Source organism: Chelonoidis abingdonii, chromosome 21 (genome assembly GCF_003597395.2).
Source record: "Chelonoidis abingdonii isolate Lonesome George chromosome 21, CheloAbing_2.0, whole genome shotgun sequence".
Lineage (NCBI taxonomy): Eukaryota > Metazoa > Chordata > Testudines > Testudinidae > Chelonoidis > Chelonoidis abingdonii.
In genome coordinates this window covers 13751284-13770755 of record NC_133789.1, presented here as the reverse complement: position 1 = coordinate 13770755, position 19472 = coordinate 13751284, and the positions used below count along the sequence as shown (strand labels likewise).

Sequence of the window (19472 nt, the reverse complement as noted above, 5' to 3'; positions counted from 1 at the left end):
AGGAATATGGCCTAAGATGTATTTTATGCAGATGGGTCTTGCAAGAGATCATTGGAAAGGTTATAATTTACTGAATGTGATTATCCAAGTTGTATCCAGGTATCATTTCTGTATCTGAAATTAGGAATATTGATTAGGTAACAATTACAACTGGGTGCGTACTTGGGGAATGTCCACCGGACAGTAAGCAATCATCTTGGACAAGCCATTAAGGAGAACAATAGAACTTTGACAATGCTAATCTCACTCCTTCCTGAGAAGTTTACTGGAATGCTGCATTGACACTGCAAGGTCAGGTGATATCATCACCTGATGCAAGATACCACCTTGGTTCTTTTCCACTGGAAACAAAGGCTTCCTGCCTTATGTAAATTCTATTTATGGCTGGGAGGCAATGCCATCAGCACTCTCCTTTCCTACCCAAGAAGTGAGACTCCTAAAAGTACCTGACCAGACAGAAGAACTAAGCAAGGCAAGGGCTGAGTCCAGACTGAGACAGAGGAGTCTAGTCTGGAAAGAGAAATAACTGGAAATCTAATCTACAGAAACTCTGCATCCTGCCTAAGTCAACATTTAGGGTGAGAAATTACATTTTGTAATTTCGGTCATTACAACTAATTGAATCTATTTGCCCACGTTAAAGCATCCTCACACCTTCATGTCAACTGTCTGAAATGGGCCACCTTGATTATCACTTCAAACGTTTTTCTCCTCTGCTGATAATAGCTTCTCTTAATTAATTAGCCTCTTACAGTTGGTCTGGGAACTTCCACCTTTTCATGTTCTCTGTATGTATAAATATCTTCTTACTGTATGTTCCAGTCTGTGCATCTGCAGAAGTGAGCTTTAGCCCACAAAAGCTTATGCTCAAATAAATCTGTTAGTCTCTAAGGTGCCACAAGTACTCCTGTGTATTTTGTAACCTGTTTATTTAGTGAATCAAACTAAACAAACAGTGAATCACACTTAGTCGGCATGTTTTGTTTTATTTGCTTAGTAATCTGCTGTGTGTTGTTTGCTGTCTCTTATAATCACTTCAAATTTACCTTTTACAGTTAATAAACTTTCTTCTTGTTTACAACATAACCCAGTTTCTGCAATTTATAATGGGGAGGGGGTTATCTGTCTCTCTCTCTCCACATTGAGGGAGAGGGTGAATTTTTATGAGCTCGCACTGTGCAGATCTTTCTATACAGCACAAGACAATATTATCTTGGGTTTACTTTCCAGAGGGAAGCTGCACTTGAGTGCTGGGCCATTTCCAAGCTGAACCTTCCCACAGAGAGCAGTTTGCAGCCTCTGTGTGATTCTGCAGCTGGTGCTCCCTACCTGTGGGAGTGCTGCCAGAGGCCGGAGAGCCTGACTCAGTAAAACAGGAGAGGGGGCCTAGCCTAGTGGAGCAGGCGGGCTCAGTCAATCCCAATACATCAGGTGGCATCCCAGAACGGGGGTCTAACTCGGTGCAGCAGGGGACCAGGCATGCGACAGCCTGCCCTCCTCTGTGACTACAGCTAACATTTACCCATGGCACGGGGCTGAGGCTACATTCACTGGCATTGTAAAAGCCCTCTGAAGCCCAAGACAGGAGATGCCATCCACAGAAACACCATCTTGGCCATATCAGCCAATTAATAGCAAGTTTATATTGTTGGTCACCAGTCTTCATACTGCAGTCCCAGGGCAGCGGGGCTCAGGCCCAGTCGGGGAGCTCTTGAGCTAATGGTGCTCTAGGGAACAGCACAGTCAGGGTCGGGGACAAGCTCAGAGCTGGGGTGCTCTGCCCTCCCAAGGCTCAGAGGAGTTCAGGGCAGGAAGAGCATATGTCCGAATCTCTCCTGCAGGATACCTGGGGTCACACCCCAGATACCGACCTTCCCCCACCACTGTGCATGTGGAGGGATGGGGATGGCAGTGGGTGAAGAGAGATTTGGTGGGGAAGGAGGCAAGAGAATTGACAGGCAGCTGCAGCACGAGCCCAGAGAGCCAGGTCTGCCGGGCCCCCATCCCCATGCGCCCTGGCCCCTGCTCATGAGGTTGGGAAGAGCCTGCTACTCACCACAGAAGGAACTCAGGTGAGTAATCAAACCGGAACATGTTGTCGTCATCTTCCACGTAGTTCTCGTTCAGGAGCGTGTACAGCTCTTTTAGCTAAGAGAGAGATTAGTCGGCTGAGGAGGCAAAGCCGGCTAGTCGGTAACAGCCCCCCTCAGCCGGGCCCCCTGACTGGACAGCAGCAGCGACAAGGAGAAATCCCATTTGCTGTGGGGAAAGGACACCTTTAAAAAGGCCAAGCTAACGCTGGTGCTCCGCTGGACCAGCTGCTGCCTGACTACCATGAAGCATGTCCCTCAAACTCCTCCTTTCCTCTGCCCAAGCACCCATCACCCATTCCTGTGGACGCATCAAGAGCAGGTGTTCATAACCTGCCCATGGAGCCAGGTTAGGCCAGAGTGGGACACACTGGACTGATGTGGGTCACAGACTGGGGTTCAGAATGGCTAGTGGGGGGGAAAGATTGGGGCACAGACTCAGGAGCTAGTAGGATGACAGCACTGAGCCTGGGGGCTGCAGGGACACATGGGAATGAGGGTGCAGGGACTGGGGCGGATGTGCCTGACTGAATGGGAGAGGCTCCCCAACACCCTTACAAGCCCCCCTCCCCACCTGTGGAAAAAACACCTGTTCCATACCTCTCCCACCCAGCCCCAACAACCCTCCTGGTTCATTCTAGGCTTCTTCCCTTTCCCTCAGCTCCTCCGTTACCCGACTCCCCCAAGCCTTCACACTGCTTCTGAGAGATGCAGGAAATACAGTTCCGTATTGTAATTTAAATGAAATACTCAATGTTCTGTATTAATATGCCTAATAAGAAATCTATTTATTAAAAAAATTACCAGCATCTTTTTTTGGTCTGTATTATCACAGACATACCTGCTGGCAGCTATTTTGAAATAAATTACCAAAATAATTGAAACTGGCCTGATTATATTGTGTTATTTTGACAAATAAAATATGCAGAATTTTGTGGAATTTTAAAATAGTTTGTGCAGAATTTTAATTTTTTTGGCGCAATTTCTTTTTTTATTTTTTGGCACAGAATTCCCCCAGGAGTAACCTAGTGCAACAGTAACTGGACCAGTCATTGCTGCTGCAGGAACAGTCCTTGGCCACCTGTGCCCACTGCTGCCACGTGCCCTCTTCTCGATATAGGAGAAATCTCTTAGCTCTCAACTCAGCTGTGGGTGCAACCCTGGCCCTGGAGTTGGGGGGAACAGACACTCCTGCTATGTTCCTCTTTGTCAGGCTCACTTCACCTCCAGGAGGCAGGGTTAGATTCCTAGGAAGAGGCCTGCTGGGTCGCCCAACCCCGAGCTCCAGAGACGTGTGGGAATTTCTATCTCCTGCCAGGAGCTCGGAACACAGCAGGCTTGGTCTGGTAGAGGCACTGATGACACTGAAGCTAAAAACGGGCAGAGGCCCGTCTTGCCTTAAGGAGAGAGCAGCCCAATTGCTAGCCTGAGCCGAGGAGCTGACTGCTACAGCTCCATGAACAACTCCGGCAGCTCGGTGCCCACAGTAGGGGCTCTACACTAGAGACCCCTCCCAACCGGCTTGTCCTGCCTTGGCCCTTCTTACCACGCCTCGGTCCCCCAAGTCCAGGGCATCCCAGGTGAAGCCTGGGGGCAAGGTGTAAGGCTCCTGGCGGATATTGTCTTTGTCTGGTTCCACCGGCCCGTGAGTGTTCACCACTTCTCCTGGGAAAGAGAGAGGAACAATCAAACGGTCCCTCGGCCTCTGGGAGCCACCTGCGTTTTAGTAACATGCTCTGATGTTCTGAGAGCACCTTTCACCCCAAAGGGTCCCAACACATTTCACAGCTGTATATACAGGGCTCATTCCCCCACTATTGAAAAGCAGCCAGCTCCCAGGTGGAGCACAACAGCTGTCTAACAGTGCACAGCAACACTACGCCATGGATCTGAGGAACTGAACAGCTCATTCCACTGAAATGGCAGGGCAGGTTTAGGGGAGCAGAGTTGGACTCTGACTGGGCCCAGGGCTAAGAAGTGGACAGGCACTGGCTTCATGCCTCACTTAGAAGGCGACGCTTCCACATCAGCCGTCTGCTGCTTTCTGGTACTGGTTTATTTCGTACTCCGAGGGAAGGGTGCCTCTATGGAGTCATTAACTGCTCCCTGCAGATGCTGCTTCTTCCTCAGTTTCCCACTTCATTACTGACAAAACCCAACCTCCTTAGCAGCTCAGATCTCAAAGTCCCAGCCCGAGATGGTATTAGCTGAAGGCCACAAACAGCAGATCTTTCTCTTCATGGATTTGCACCATCGTAGTCCTTGGCCTAGCAGCCAGCCCTTTCCCGAAACTCCCCCATTGTCTGCAACACCCTCCTGGAAGCTTCCAAAGGAGCGTTTCTCCCTGCCAGCTCCAGCCTTTGCCATTTGGCAAACGCCAGGATTTCCCATCCACTCTGCTTTAAATGCAGCCGAAATTAACAAGGCTACTTTTGTTTAACTGCTGTGACTCCTAAAGCACTTTATCAAGCCAAGAGATCTCAACTGGGCACCAGCCGTACTGGGGGTTAGCAAAGCCCAGGAAGTGCTAATTAAGTGCCTCTGAAAAGAAAGTAAGCACTTTTTTTTTTTTTTATGAGAGGCATGAAGACAAAGATTAAAAAAAAAATTCTAGGCAATGGAGAGGTGAATTTAAGATCCAAACAAGAACACAGAGAATTAATTACCCCAGCACCTCAGGGCCAGAGTGCCCACCTGGAGCAACTCTCATTGCTCTCACTGGATGGGGAGTGCTAGAAAATCTGGCCCCTCAAACCCAGATGACTTTTGTTTACCAGATTCTAAGCAGCACTGGACAGGTCATGCTGCGTGCTTGATACCACCCTTTAACTAAACACCAGGGGAGACAGCATGGTGTAGTATTGAGAGCTGGGGATGGGGGTGTTTCAGTCAGTCCTGAGCTCTGGTCCCAACACTACCACTGACTGGTCTCTGGACAAGGCCCCTGATCATTCTGTGCCCCGTTTCCCATCTGTGAAATGGAGACACCACCTGCTTTACAGGGGTTTGTGAGGTTTACAAAGCCCTTTGGGATCCTCACTCGCTATAGGATCTGATTCCTACCCCCTACGACACCTACAGCACACTGGTATGTTAGTAACCATCCAGACAACAGAACAAGGCCTGAGTCTGGGTCCAGACTACCTGGGAGCTCATTCCCTTCCACAGAACAGCCCTTCCAGGAAGCCAGATAAAGAATCAGATACATTGGTAAGGTGCCAGTGCTGACAAATGGATACAGAGCTAGCCAAACATGACATGGGTGCAAAAAGGGATCAGACAGAGGCTTCTTCAAAGGAGTTGTGGAAAAGAGCCAATTTCCCAGTCACCACAAGGAGGAACAAACCCCGGGTCACTGAAGAAAACTAAGTTTGGCCATTGTGATTTAAAGCTCTTCTCAGCTCAGTTTGGACTAGGGTGGGAGTTGCCAGGGGCAGAAAGCAGCAGCAATGCAATCACACAGACACCAGGGGAGTTTCTGCGGAGATCTGCTCCGATTCCTCTAGGACGCAAAGTCCTTCCAGAGACCCAGCTCTCTACATCAAAGAGCTTCTCTTCCTTTCAAAACCATTCATCAGCTGAGCTTTCTGGCCAGGATAGAGGAATGGCTTATTACTGGACAGCATCACTTCAGTGCACACTCACCAAGTCTCAGACAGTTATTAGTGCGCAAGTGACCCAGAAATCCCCCTCCGAACAGGGTCAGCACAAGTTTTACCAGGGGAAGCTGATGCTTTTCCAAAGAACAACTCCAGAGATAATGGCCAGGCCAGCTTGGCCAGCTGAACTATGAGCAGATCAGACTTCTTGGCACGATCCCGCCCTGCTGAAAAGATTTACTGCTTTTCCCTTATGTTGAGAGATTGAGAGCAGACTAGTGGGCGTCAGGATTCCTGGATTTGATTACCAGCTCTGCCAGCGTTGCTGTGACACTGGTGCGAAGTCTGTGTCTCAGTGTCCCTGCTGTTGAACAGGGAAGCAGATTAACGAGTACGTACGAAGTGCTTGGAGATCCCGGCATTTTCAGAGGCCCAAAGTGCTGCTATATTCGTACATTTCTAGCAAGACTCCTTCACCTGGCCAGCAAAATGTGCAGCGCCTGCAAACACTGCAGCTGGACACCTGCCGGCTGACCACTGGGCCAGCTAGCCCAGGAAGCATGACTCTGGGAGGGTGCAGACACTCGCTCATCCATGGCACCAGCAGAGGAATGCAGCGTCTGGTGACCAGTCCCACTACAGCTTATCTTCTAAACGACAGGGGGCCACAATCCTGTACCCTACCCAGGCTGCGGACTTGTGGCTCAGCAGTGTGAGCTGGTTCAGGCTCAGCAGGCCACTTTCCGTGCAAGGGACTGAAAACACACACAACACACACACACAATGTGCCCTGAGTCCCGCTCCCATCACTGACTCCCCTCAGTTGTAATGGCACCATCAGAATGGCCAGACTAGGTTAGACCAATGGTCCTTCTAGCTCAGTGTCCTGTCTTCCAACAGGGGCTGGCACCAGAAGCTTCACAGGAGTGAACAGAACAGAGAAGTTTACTAGTGATCCATTCCGTCGGCCACTCCCAGCCTCTGGCAGCCAGACTAGGGACACCCAGAGCGTGGGGTTGTGTCCCTGACCATCTTGGCTAACAGCCATTGATGGACCTGTCCTCCATGAACGTGTCTAAGTCTTTTTTAAACCCTGTTATACTTCTGGCCTTTACAACTTCCCCTGGCAATGAGTTCCACAGGTTGACTGTACGTTTATGAAAAGGTTCTTCCTTTTGTTTATTTTAAACCTTCTGACTATTAATTTTGTTGGGTGACCCCTGGCTCATTGTAATATGAAGGGGTAAATAACACTTCCTTATTCAAATACTTGAATAGGAGAAGAGGGGATTTGAAATAACAAGTTAAATTAAGAGAAACTTGAATATGGCCTGTGGAGATCTCAGCAATCTTCCTTGGAACTTGGCAAAACTGATCAAATTCAGGGTTGGTTTAATTGCTAAAGGAAGTTGGAACCAGCAGTTTCCACTGACAAAACAAATATGAGCAAATGTTATGGCTCTGACTTTAAAAAGATTATTTTCAACTGCAAACTTATACCAACTTAAATGGGGCCTTTGGGATCTTGGTAATTTATGTTTCAAATGTTGGGTCTCCCTGACAGCCTGACTGTGCTTGGGTTGGTCCGGGTGGTGGTGTTATTATGAAGAATAACAAAATGAAGGAAACCCGCCTAGGCCAGCCCAAATACTAAGGCGATGGGTCCAAAAGGAGAATCTTGACAGAGGGCCTTGTGAGTTAGTTATGATAATGTACTGGCCCTAGCACAAGTCTGAGTCACCTATCTGCTCCATGACAATAGTGAAACACAATGGAAGGAAACAGGCTAGTGGATCAGGCACTAGAATGGGACTCAGAACACCTGAGTCCACTTCCTGACTCTGCCAGAGACTCCCAGTGTGACCTTGGGCCAGTCCTTTAGTCTCCTTGCGTCTCAGTTTCTCCCATCTGTAAAACACAGATAAGGTTTCCCTACCTCACATGGGTGCTGGGAGGATGGAATCCAGTTATAGTGATGAGGGACAGATGAGTATGAAGATAAAAAGAGAATGATAAATATTGACCAACCAAGGCAAGGCTGGGCTAGGTAACTCCAGATTCAGAAGTCTGTGGAGTTTACCGCCACCCAGGACACAGTGACACAGCCATGGTTGGGGTGAAGGGATCCAGGACTCGGAAACAGAGGAAGAATGCCCATAAGGTACATACCTAGTTTGGGTACCGGCTGTGTGTCCCAGAACTGGTAGCTGCGCTTGCTGGCCTCCTCCATGGTCTTGGCAGGTCCCTGACCCACAGAGAACAATTCAATGGCTTTCTGAATCTCCTGGATCCTCTCGGCTGGCAGCTTCACCTGAGTAGCAGAGAAAAGGGCACAAGAAGACAGAGCAGTGAGCCACACTACCAGACTCTGTCGGCTCCTGGAGTCTGAGGCTAAAACAGATAAGAAGGCAGGTCCTGCCACCTGTGCCTGGACTTGTTCCGGGCATTTGATGAGGGGACGGGAAATTAGGAGGTGCAGGGAGCACAAAGGATATCATTGCCCGTCCTGCTCGTGTCTCTCCCACAATGCTCTGTGGAATGACATCAACATGCACCCCAGGATGTTAGCTGTGTCCAAGGCACGTCTGTATGAAGAAACCATCAAGTGCAGGCAGCAGAGCCCGGGGCCAGCAGGACAAGGGAAGCGAGCCATCCTCAAGGCCTCCCTTTGGGCTAGAAGAGCAGCCAGCACTGGCTGTCATGGTGAGATCCGCTTTGGCCCCATCTTTCACCTCCTATTCAGCCAGGGCTTTGCAAACTGGGAATCGCGGCTGCCAGCTGAGCTGTTAGGTGATGCAAACAGCAGCAAAACACCACGGCCATTAGGGCCACGGGAAATGAGCGCAGCAGCATGGCCCTCTCTCTCCTCCTCTTGCCCTGCCCAGCCCCCACACCTCCTCTCCAGAGATGCACCATTTGTACTAGGATAGGGCCCAGAGGCTCCAGCCGAGATCAGGAGCCCATTGCGCTCAGAGCTGTCCGCACACAGAACAGGAATTTACCATGCAAAGACCAAAGGCCCCCCAGAGGGGCTGTTACGTGCCCAGTCAGTGAGAGCCGGGAACAGAAGCTGGGATTCCCAGAGCCCTACTTAGTGCCCTACACAATGGGCCACAGTGTCTTATGGCAGTTTCTCCCCCTTCCCCACCACCTACCCCCCGGCTGCCCCCCTCATCCAGTGCTGCCGCTGAGAAGTGCTGCTTAAAGGTGGCGAGGAGTCAGCTGCCTTAAACACACTCCCTGCTGCTTCTCCAGCTCCTCCCCAGGAGCGCTGCACAGCACAGGCCCAGGGGAGGGGGAGCGCAGCCCAGCCGGCAGCAGCACCCTCCTCACTCCCATCACACTCCACGCACCCACAGTCCCTGGGGAGACCCAAAGGGTTAGAATAATAGAATCACAGAATTGGAAGGGACCCCAAGAGGTCTCCAGTCCAGTCCCCTGTACCCAAGGCCGGACTAAGGAATATTTAGACCATTCCTGACAGGTGTTTGTCTAACCTGTTGGTAAAAATCTCCAATGATGGAGATTCTACCACCTCCCTAGGCAATTTATTCCAGTGCTTATCCACCCTGACAGGTAGGAAGATTTCCCTAACGTCCAACCTAAACCGCCCCTACTGCAATTTAATTTGATTGTGGGACTGGAGTTCACTGCTTTGGGGTTTGGAGTGCAGACAGTTTGAAGCCCCCTGAATTGAGCAAATCAGGTTCAGATGTTGTCCAAAGAGCAGAAAATACTGGCCCTGTCTCCAGTGCAGTAAGGGAGGGACACTGGCAGGCGGTGGAAGGGTCTGGCTGGCGCTGAAACCAGCGAGCCTCTCCTGGCCACCTCACAGCAAGACGGCGGCTGACTGGCCACAAGTGCCAGCCTGGTCATGTTTACTACAGCACCGGCACTAGCTTGGATTTCCTAGCAAAGGGTCGTGTCCAGGCCCAGAACTGCCCACAAACATCTGCTAGCATTAGTGGGAGTTCTGGCACCTGGATCCAGGCTTGGAGAGGGCCCTAAGTCTTCGATCTCTGAGTAACAGAATGCCACAGGTAGGTCTCAGCATCAGTAGCCTCTTTCCCCACCCACGAGTCACGCTGGAGAGATGCACGCAGGATATATTCTCTCTCCAAAGGGCAGGCTCTCATCTAGGGGAGCGAGCCACCAGCCCAATGCTCAGGGGTCAGTTTACCTTTACTGGCTGATCCTGAGCCGGATCAAGTTGTTCTCCTCCTTTCTCTTTCTTCCTTTTCTGTTTCTTTTTCTTCTTTTTGGCTCCACTGTCATCCACTGGACTTAAGCCACTAGGGAACAAAGAAAACATCACTGGAGCTTTTCCTGAGGACATTTATACAGTCTGTGCAACTCTACAGAGAATAACGGGCTCCCTGTTCAAAGTCAGACCCAAAGATGCATCACACCTGCTCTGGGAGCCTGAATAATCCGAACAAGGAATGCAGCCAAGAGTGCAGTTCATGGGCTAGTTTCAAGCCCCTTTCTTAACGACAGCACTTCCCAGATAAAGCCTCCAATAAAGGAAGGTTAAAAATATTCATCCTTCTTCAGGCTGGTCCTGCTGCCCAGCGCTGCAGGATCTGAGCACCTCCTGCCTGACTCAGACTGGCGAGAGAAGTTCCTAGGGGGCAGAGGCTGGGGCTCCCCCTCCCGGGAAAGTGCTCTGTGGGGTACGGGGGTGGGAATGGCTGACACTGTGAACACTGTTCCAGTTAGGAGGGAAAAGCCTCATCAAAGAGGACGGTATCACAGCGTTTCCTGAGGCTGCTCAGACTGACTCCTCTGGGAGCTGCCTCTCCTGCGGATGTTCTGCCCCCAGCTCTGCCATGCTCTCTCCTGGGCTGGACAATCTACCTGGCCCCCGAGGAGCACTGCTGTATTGGCAGGGGTTGGGGTGCAGGGACCGAACTTAGCGGAGACAATCTATGAACTGCCCCACCACGTAGGGAATGTTCTGTTCTTCTTGCTTTATCCTCACCAACTTGGGTAAGTTAATAGATCTGGCTCATACTCTGTACTGGTACATCCACACCAGCGGCACAGCTTCTGTGAAGGGTTCAGAGACATCCCCACCCAGGCACAGAGCAATCACTAGGTGCCTGGCAGACAAGTGGCACAGGGAATGCTGGTAACCAAGAACCCTGAGACACAAGCCAATCTCCACACCCCTCCTTAAACCTCAGAGCTCCCCAAGACAATGGCTCATTGGGCTGATGTCGCTAAAGCACCTCGGTTTCATAGCCAACAGTACCAAAGGGAGTGGCCAGCATCACGTCCGAGGGCCTTTGAGTGCCCTGACCTGAAGGATCAGGTGCCCATTTTACAGCTGGGTAAACTGGAGCTGGCCTTTCAGTGAGATAGTACGAAACTCAAACCCACAACCTTCAGCCACTGCACCTGAAAACCACATTAACCCTCAGCTGCTCCTCAAAACCACAGGGACTGACCTGCAGGATCTGAACAAAACACAAAGGGCAAAACATAGAAGAGAAGGAAAGATGTCCCGCCCTGTGCAGAGTGTGTAACACTGACTAGGCACGGTCGGAGGTAGCCAATTCGAGAGTCACACCTTTCTGCAGTAACCCTTGGAGGCAGATCACTAGCCCTTCCCCAAAACATCCCAACACCCCGGGAGCTGAGCAGCGGGCAGGGCAGTCAGGGAGGCAAAACAGGTTAGCAGTCCTGGGAGGAGAGGACATTCTACCAAAGGGACCTTGAATACGAGGGCTACAGGAGGCACATGACTAGGGCCCTACCAAATTCATGGCCATGAAAAATGTGTCACAGACCATGAAATCTGGTCTTTTGTGTGCTTTTACCCTGTACTATACAGATTTCACAGGGCAGACCAGAGTTTCTCAAAGTGGGGGTCCTGACCCAAAAGGAGGTCCCGGGGGGGTCACAAGGATATTGTAGGGGGGTTGCGGTATTGCCACCCTTATTTCTGCACTGCCTTGAGAACTGGGTGGCCAGAGCGCGGCAGCTGCTAACTGGGCACCCAGTTCTGAAGGCAGCGCCCTGCCAGCAGCAGTGCAGAAATAAGGGTGGCAATACCATACCATGCCACCTTTACCTCTGTGCTGCTGCCTTCAGAGCTGGGAGGCTGGAGAGCGGCGGCTGCTGGCCAAGGGCCCAGCTGTGAAGGTGGCAGCACAGAAGGGTGGCAATACCATCCCATGCCATCCTTACTTCCGCACTGCTGGTGGCAGCTCTGCCTTCAGAGCTGGGCTCCTGGCCAGTGGCTGCTGCTCGCAGCACAGAAATAAGGGTGGCAATACCATGACCCTCTTACAATAACCTTGTGATCCCCCCACCCTTTTTGGGTCAGGACTCCTACAGTTACAACACCATGAACATTCAGACTTAAATATCTGAAACCATGAAATTAATGATTTTCAAAATCCTAGGACCGTGACTTTGATCAGAATGACCCGTGAATTTGGAAGGGCCCTTCACATGAGGCGAGGGGAGAGCAAGACGTCTTTTGCTCCTCGTAAGTCAGGTGACACATGCCCACCAGCTCCTCTTGCAATGCCCACCAGTCGGCCCCTTCGGCAGGTCAGACACAATATAACCCAATCACACCGCACTGCTTAGGCAGGCCAGGTGCCAGAAGTCGTGCAGCACAGGCCCAGCCAGCCGCCGCTCAGAGCGAGCGGCAGGAGACCCTGGAGGAAGCCAGCAGGGGGATGTTTTGCAGCAAGTGGGGAGAAGAGGCACCTTGGCTGCACACTTGCCAGCAACCCTCCACTCTCCAGCCCCAGAACCGCACCAAGAGCGGAGAATCCCAGGGAGGCCCCTGCTGAGCTCACGGGCCAGTTGGTTTGCAGACACCAGAACATAGAGCATTTCTCTGGGTGTCAGACTCTCAAACTGGCTATTACCTGCACTGGGCAAGAGCTGCCCAAGGAGAGATTTTGTTACAGTTCCCAGTCCTGTCTAAACATACCAGCACTTTCTAGCTGAAGAACTAAGCTCACCAGCCAGGGTAAAAACTAGAATTTAAACACTTCCCAGCTGCTGTAGCCAAACTGACTGCACTCACCAGGGCTCCTGGCATCCCTCCACACCTCCCCTGCGTGCCACCAGGGACTCCCTGCACCTCTACCTGGCCTCCACTGCAGGGGCTCTGTGTCCCCCCCATTTCAGAGGCTCCAGGTATCTCCTATCCCTCCTTCCCTCCACAGCAGGATCCTCTGTTCTCCCCGCATGCCAGGGGCTGTGTGTCACCGGTTTTCCCAATGCCGGGGGGGGGGGGGGTGTCTGTGTGCCAGGCCATTCTCCCATCCCATTCTAGGGACACTCTGTAGAGTTAAACTAAGCAGGTTAGAGTGTCCATCACAGGAATAGCTGTTCCTGAATAATTCCATATGGAGATAAGCCCTGAGTCATTCAAGGTGTTAGTATTTTAAACTCTTCTGGGAGGAAAGGCAGAGCTGAGATGGGGGTGGTGTTACGCTGGAAGGTGTTAATGGCTGCCATCAACCAGTCTTTGATTTACACTCAGCTCCAAAGTTGAGTGAAGCTGCTTGGTCTACTAATCAGACGCCAGGGGGTTCACGGGTCCCCCACTTTTGGTTTGCATCTAAATCGATAGGGTTTTGCCCCCTGGTGCCTAGAACATTTCCGACGCTTTGGAATTGATCAGATATGGTGTTCAAGAGACAGACACCACCTGGCTTTGCTCAGCCAGGAAGTGAAACAGCGGCAGGTGGTGCTGGAGCTATTCACTGGGCCAGAACGAAAATCGGGGACAGAGGGAAACAATGATCAGCAGAGGTCTCCCACCACCCTCCAGCAATCAGGGGGCTCTGGGGCCAAGGAGTGGGCTCCTTTTCCTCTCCTCTTCCCTGCCTATCTAAGGGTATGGCTAGACTTGCGAGTTAGAGCACATTAAAGCAGCCCCAGGCGCCCTAGCTCACTACCTGTCCACACTGGCAAGGCACGTAGAGCGTTCTGACTCCACGGCTAGAGCGCTCGTGGTACTCCACCTCGGTGAGGTTAACACTTGGTGCACGTTGGCTGAAACGCCGGGCGTCAGTGTGAACGAGGTGTTGCGCTACTGCGCTCTGATCAGCCTTGGGAAAGGTCCCATAATCCCCTAAAGTCAAGTGGCTCCTCTTGTCATTGTTTTGGAATCACTGCAGGCATGCGGATATGCCCTGTGAAAGCTCTGTTTCTGACAGCCGGCTGCTTATCTGCTCCGAGACAAAGCAACCATTACTGTGGAATGCTGCTTGCTGTAAGTGTGGGGGGCAGGGGGGTTCTGAACTTACAAGACAGCATGCTGACACTCAGCACCCCAAAAACCCTCTCTCTCCCCCCACATAGACACAACACACTCCCTGTCACACTCCACTGCACTCCCCCAGTTGAAAAGCACGTTGCAGGCACTTGCATGCTGGGATAGCTACCACAATACACTGCTCTCTGTGGCGCTGCAAGAGCTGCTAAGGTGGCCACGCCAGTGCACTGGCAGCTGACAGTGTAAACACTCAGCAGCACTTTCCCTGCTGCGCTCTCCGAAGACGGGTTTAACTCCCAGCACTCTACATCTGCAAGTGAAGCCAAGCCCTTAGATCGGGGCGGGCAAACTTTCTGGCCTGAGGGCCACATTGGATTTTGGAAAGTGTATGGAGGGCCGGTGGGTGGGGGAGAGTCATGGGCACGCTCCCACCTCCTATCTGCCCTCCCCCCGAGACTCCTCCTCATCCACCCTCCTGTTTCCCTGATGCTTGCCCTGCCCCCCTGGGACCCCTGCCCATCCACACACAGCCCCGCCCCCTGCCCCAACTGCCCCCATAACCCCTGCTTCTACCTCCTCCTCCTTCCTCACTACCCCCCCGACCCCTGCCCCCATTCAACCCTATTCCCCCCCAAATGCCCTGACCCCTATTCACACCCCCACCCACTGCCCACCACTCCGAACTCCCTTGCCCTCTATCCAGCCCCCCCTGCTCCCTGCCCCTTTACTGCACTGCCTGGAGCACCGATGGCTGGTGGTACTACCGCTGCACTGCCCAGCTGAAGCCAGCCACACTGCCATCACCGCGCAGCACAGAGATCAGTTCAGGCCGGGCTCTGCAGCTGCGCTGCCCCAGGAGCTCACAGCCCCGCCGCCCAGAGCATTGCACCGGAGCGAGCGAGCTGAGGCTGCGCGGGAGGGGGGACAGCAGGCGAGGGGTCAGGAGCTCAGGGGCCGGGCAGGACAATCCTGCAGGACGGGTGTGGCCATAGACTTGCGAGTCCCTCACACGCCGGGGGATAGTGCAGTGCTACTGTCCCTACTATAAGGCAGAGAGACTGTCTGCCCAAGGTCATAGAATCACAAAATATCAGGGTTGGAAGAGACCTCAGGAGGTTCTAGTCCAACCCCCTGCTCAAAGCAGGACCAATCCCCACTAAATCATCCCAGCCAGGGCTTTGTCAAGCCTGACCTTAAAAACCTCCAAGGTGAAGGAGATTCCACCACCTCTCTAGGGAACCCATTCCAGTGCTTCACCACCCTAGGTCACGCAGAGAGCCTGTGGTGACAGCTGATTAGTCTTTTGTGTCCCAGGCTAGCGCCGAACCACGCAGCCATCCTTCCTTTCCAGAGCCTGGCTTCTGCCCTGTGCATTGCTCCTGAGAGCGCAGCTCCCTTCAGTCCTCCGGCTATTAGGGCAGGTACATTTTACAAGTTCTCTATGTGGGGAAAAGAGCTGAGTGGTGGCTGGGGTGGGAAAGATGGAGAAACTGACTCCATCATTTGAGAGCACCTTTGTGGATGCTCACTGAGTCCCTGAACTTAGAGCGATGAGCAGTCACTGCTGTCCGGCTAAGACTGTGATTCCGCACCAAGCCGCCTGCCTGCCCACGGGCCCCACTGACAACAACAGGGCTGTACAGGCGCAGCTCCACCTGTACACAGCTCAGCGCAGGACTGGGGTTAATCAAGGAGCTGATGTGCTGCAAGAGACAAGTGAATGGAGCACGGCAGAGCACTGAGACACACTGGAAGCCATGCAGGAGAAGGTTTAACAAACGCTGGAGAGATGCAGGAAGTTACAGTTTTAAAAGAGGAGAGTGGGTTGAAAGTACATTCAAGTAAATACAGCACCCAGCTGCATTCAGACTCTCTCCCCAGTGAAACTGACCCAACTCTTGTTGGTTTTAGGGCTGCCCACAGGGCAGTAAAACCTGACAAGACTAATCAGCTGTCACTACTGCAGCTGGGCAAGTCCCTAGCAGCCACACTGGAACCCTGCAGCCTTGGGAAGACACTGCTGCATCAGTGCACATCTGGGCCACGTCTTTACAGCCAAAAAGCAGCTCCCTAAGAAAAGCCTGCAGTCAGCAGACCTTGATGGCATTTGCCTGGGAAAGATTCCTACTCGGTTACACTAACTTGGCCTGGAGGATCTCTGCTGCTGATGGGCTCTCAAAGCCCAAACTGGAGGCTTTCTGAGCAACTCGGCAGGTTTGAAAGCAGGTTGCTAGGCCAAGAGTGGGGGTTGCGGGAGGGGGGAGGGGGGATCTTTTCCTTTGCAAACAGCACATTTTATGCAGAAATCATTCAGACAAAACGTGAGCCCCACCCACCAGACCATTTGTATGGTCACTTCACAAAGTGGAACCGCACTTAACAGCTTAAAACCGTCCAGGCAACATTTAGAGGAGACAGAATGGGAGCACTGCGAGTTTGCCAAGACACAGGGGGTACCTGCCCAACTCATGCAAAACTTATTCATTGGTACCTTTAATAATGACCAGTGAGAGGAGCCCAGTTCAGGGGTGTTTTGATCTGGAGGTTTAAGAGGGGACTGAAAAGCCAAAGTCCTGAACTCTGCCAGTGCTTGCTGGGTGACCTTGGGCAAGTCACTTCACCTTCACGTGCCTCACTTTCACCATCGGTACAATGGGAATGTAGTTCACCTGCCTCACTGGTGAGACACTGTGGACCTATAAATGCTGTGTAGTACAGGTCTCAGCTGCAAGATGCCACCTCCAGAAACACAGGACCTGCACGGTGTTCTGGGGCAGTGCTGCGGTGCAGACTAAGAGAAAAATAATCAACGCCACTTCCTATATTCCTTGGAGTTCTCCTACATCTCTGCTTACTGTGCAAGCCCTGAGATCCCAGCCAGAGAGGGGCACAGCTGCAGGTTATGCCCGATTTAAAAAAAAAAAAAAAAGTGATTTTAAAATGTGCACAGTGAATCTCCCCCAACCTGCTCACAGAGAATTCAAATGACAGATCTGGTCACAGGCCTCGGTGTATTTGCCACAAAGGATGTTTGAATGCACCTTCAGACAGAGCAGTAAGGAGTCCCCTTTCTACTACACAGTTACTATAAACCATGGATGCCTTGGGCTGTGCCTGTGCTACAGGGACTCCACGTGCACGGCTGAGCTGCTGTATTACGCAGATGTAACCCCGCGTAGCACAGCGACAAAGGGCCTTTTCTGTCTGTGCAGGAACATCACCTCCTCAAGTGACAGGGACATTCTTCCATTCACTTCGCTGGTCAGGCCAGCATAGCTACCATGCTCAGGGGTTGGATTCTTCACACCATTGAGGGCCGATATTATGTCGATCAAGCCTCAGAGCCATCTTCTACCCCAGAGCCTCTAAAGCAGCTCCTTCCTCCTGCCCAGACCTACTCTGTGCATCTCTGCTTGTTTCCCATCAGCACCTGCGCGGAAGAGCAGGCTGGGCTCCGATTTGTCTCATGAATCAAACTACTGGGTGAGTGCAGACTCTGCAATGCCTATATTGCTGGTGGTGGCTGGCAGACGTATGAAGCAGAAACAAAACAGCTTGATTTTCCGGCTGCCAGGCTGGGTTTTGGAGGGGAAGCAGTTAAAAGAATCCTGTCCTGATCTGCAAATGGAGCAGCTGCAATACGGAAGACACCCAGGGAGATAACTAGAGACCTGCCATTTCTAGGTGAATACTTACTGTGGCCCAGCGAGGCTACCTGCACTACGGGGCAATGCATGCTCCTGGACAACAGAAATGTCTGCACTGGTGTTCAAAGGGATAATCGCCCTACGAGGAAGATGGGACCTTTGAGACCTTCAGGACCTTCACACTGCAGCCTCGGTAATTAAGGGCAAAACTGATCAAGAGACACAGGGCTCGTAGGACAAGGGGAAGCAGGACAATCAAACAGGAATCCTGATCTGTCTCAGAATTTACTCTTTCCTTCCCTTGCTATGTAAAACCCCAAGGCTCTTCTTTCTCCACTTGGGTGCTGGAGAACAAACATCGGCCTCGTCTACACGAGCAACATTTAACATCTTCAGACCCATGAGCTCACCATGCACACGGACAAGGCCCTTCATGCCCACACTCAGGTGCATTCCAGGCAGCAGACTGGTGCCAGAGGCCATTTCAGTGCCAATGCAGCTGGAGGTCGCTGACGTAACAGCGCAGAGAGTGCCTGCTTTTCTATGGCACCACAGTACACCTGCAGCTTCTCGAGAGCTCCTGGAACCCACTCCAACGGGCTAGAACAGTGCCGGCTTGGCCACGGGGCAAATCTGCCCTCAACAAGTTTCTGTCTGAAGCAATGGGATCTTCCCAACAGTGCTCACAGGGTTCCATTTCCTCAAATCACCTGGAAACCCTGAGACTCTGCCAGATGGGGTGGGTAGGAAGCATGTTGTTATCACGTTCATGCAGGACATTTCTCGTAACTTTCCAGATTGCCCAGAGGATCTAAGCAGAAGCCACCCCTCCTGCCAATGAATTGAATTCACTCCCATCCAGCTCGCTGCCTGGAAATTAATCTGGTTATTGGATGTTCTAGGCAATGGGGAGTGCAGCAAAGGTTGCATGGTGAAAGAGCTGGTGAATCACCCCTCCCTCCTGCCGTTTGCCATGGATACCATCTCGGGCGCATGGCAGGGACAGGGAAGGGAGTTGAAATCTCCACCTTGGAACTGACATTCGAACAAAGCAGAGTATATTATTTAAGTGAACTATCCAGGCAGGTTCCAGGCTAGATTTTACCTGGATGTGGAGGCATCCACTGCAAAGAGCATAATCAACCTTATTTGAAAACTGACTGAAATGTCAAACGAAGCCAAAATCTAGAAATGCACAGTCACTGAAATCCCTGGTTATAAAGTCAGGACAGTAACATCATGAGACTCCTCATTTATTCCCCGTGTGACTTCAGATCCAACACCCTTCATTTTCAAGAACATGTGGTGGGGACAGAATCTTTCAAACTGCCAGCACTGCCAACTCAACCTGTGTTCGCAGAGTCCTGCTGCCTCAGAATGTCAGAGCTTGGCTGACACTTCTGATGAAGCAGAGCAGACTCCAGCATGTTCTCCCTTGATTTTATCAGCTGCTACCAGGAGAAACACTTTGCATCAGTTAAGGCATCAGCTGTGACTCTGACACAGATGGAAGAGATACACTGGGTAAAAAGGAGCTATTTTTTTTTTTTTAATAGTCACTTTTCTGACCATAACCTGAAATGCAAACCCAAGCCACAGGAGTTTTGCTACTTAAAAAGAGAGAGAGAAAAAATTCAGAGAATAAAGGAAAGAAAATGGCACCAAATCCTTTCAGTTCTCCTCCAACGCCCCCAGCCCCTGAAAGCTTGAAATGTAGTGGTAGATGCTCACATACCAGACTGAAGGACCTACATAAATTCCCCCCTGCAGAGCTGAGCTCCCTGCTCAAAAGGATCCCAAACATCAGTCAGCCAGTGAGATTATTTTCTGTCCCATATTTAGATGCCTGAAAATCTTCCTGGCAAACCCACTGCTAATCAAGTCTGAT

At 51.6% G+C, this 19472-nt stretch overlaps 1 protein-coding gene across 1 annotated transcript in view; it reads right to left on the bottom strand.

Moving 5' to 3' along the window:
- Positions 1-19472, bottom strand: part of NMT1 (N-myristoyltransferase 1) — a 35000-nt gene that overhangs the window by 10660 nt on the left and 4868 nt on the right. Inside the window, exons 2-5 of the mRNA XM_032796938.2 lie at positions 9870-9981; positions 7859-8000; positions 3637-3755; positions 2057-2148 (exon numbers count right to left, since the gene is read on the bottom strand). Coding sequence (XP_032652829.1) covers positions 2057-2148; positions 3637-3755; positions 7859-8000; positions 9870-9981 — 465 coding nt within the window. The remainder of the gene's footprint in view (positions 1-2056; positions 2149-3636; positions 3756-7858; positions 8001-9869; positions 9982-19472) is intronic.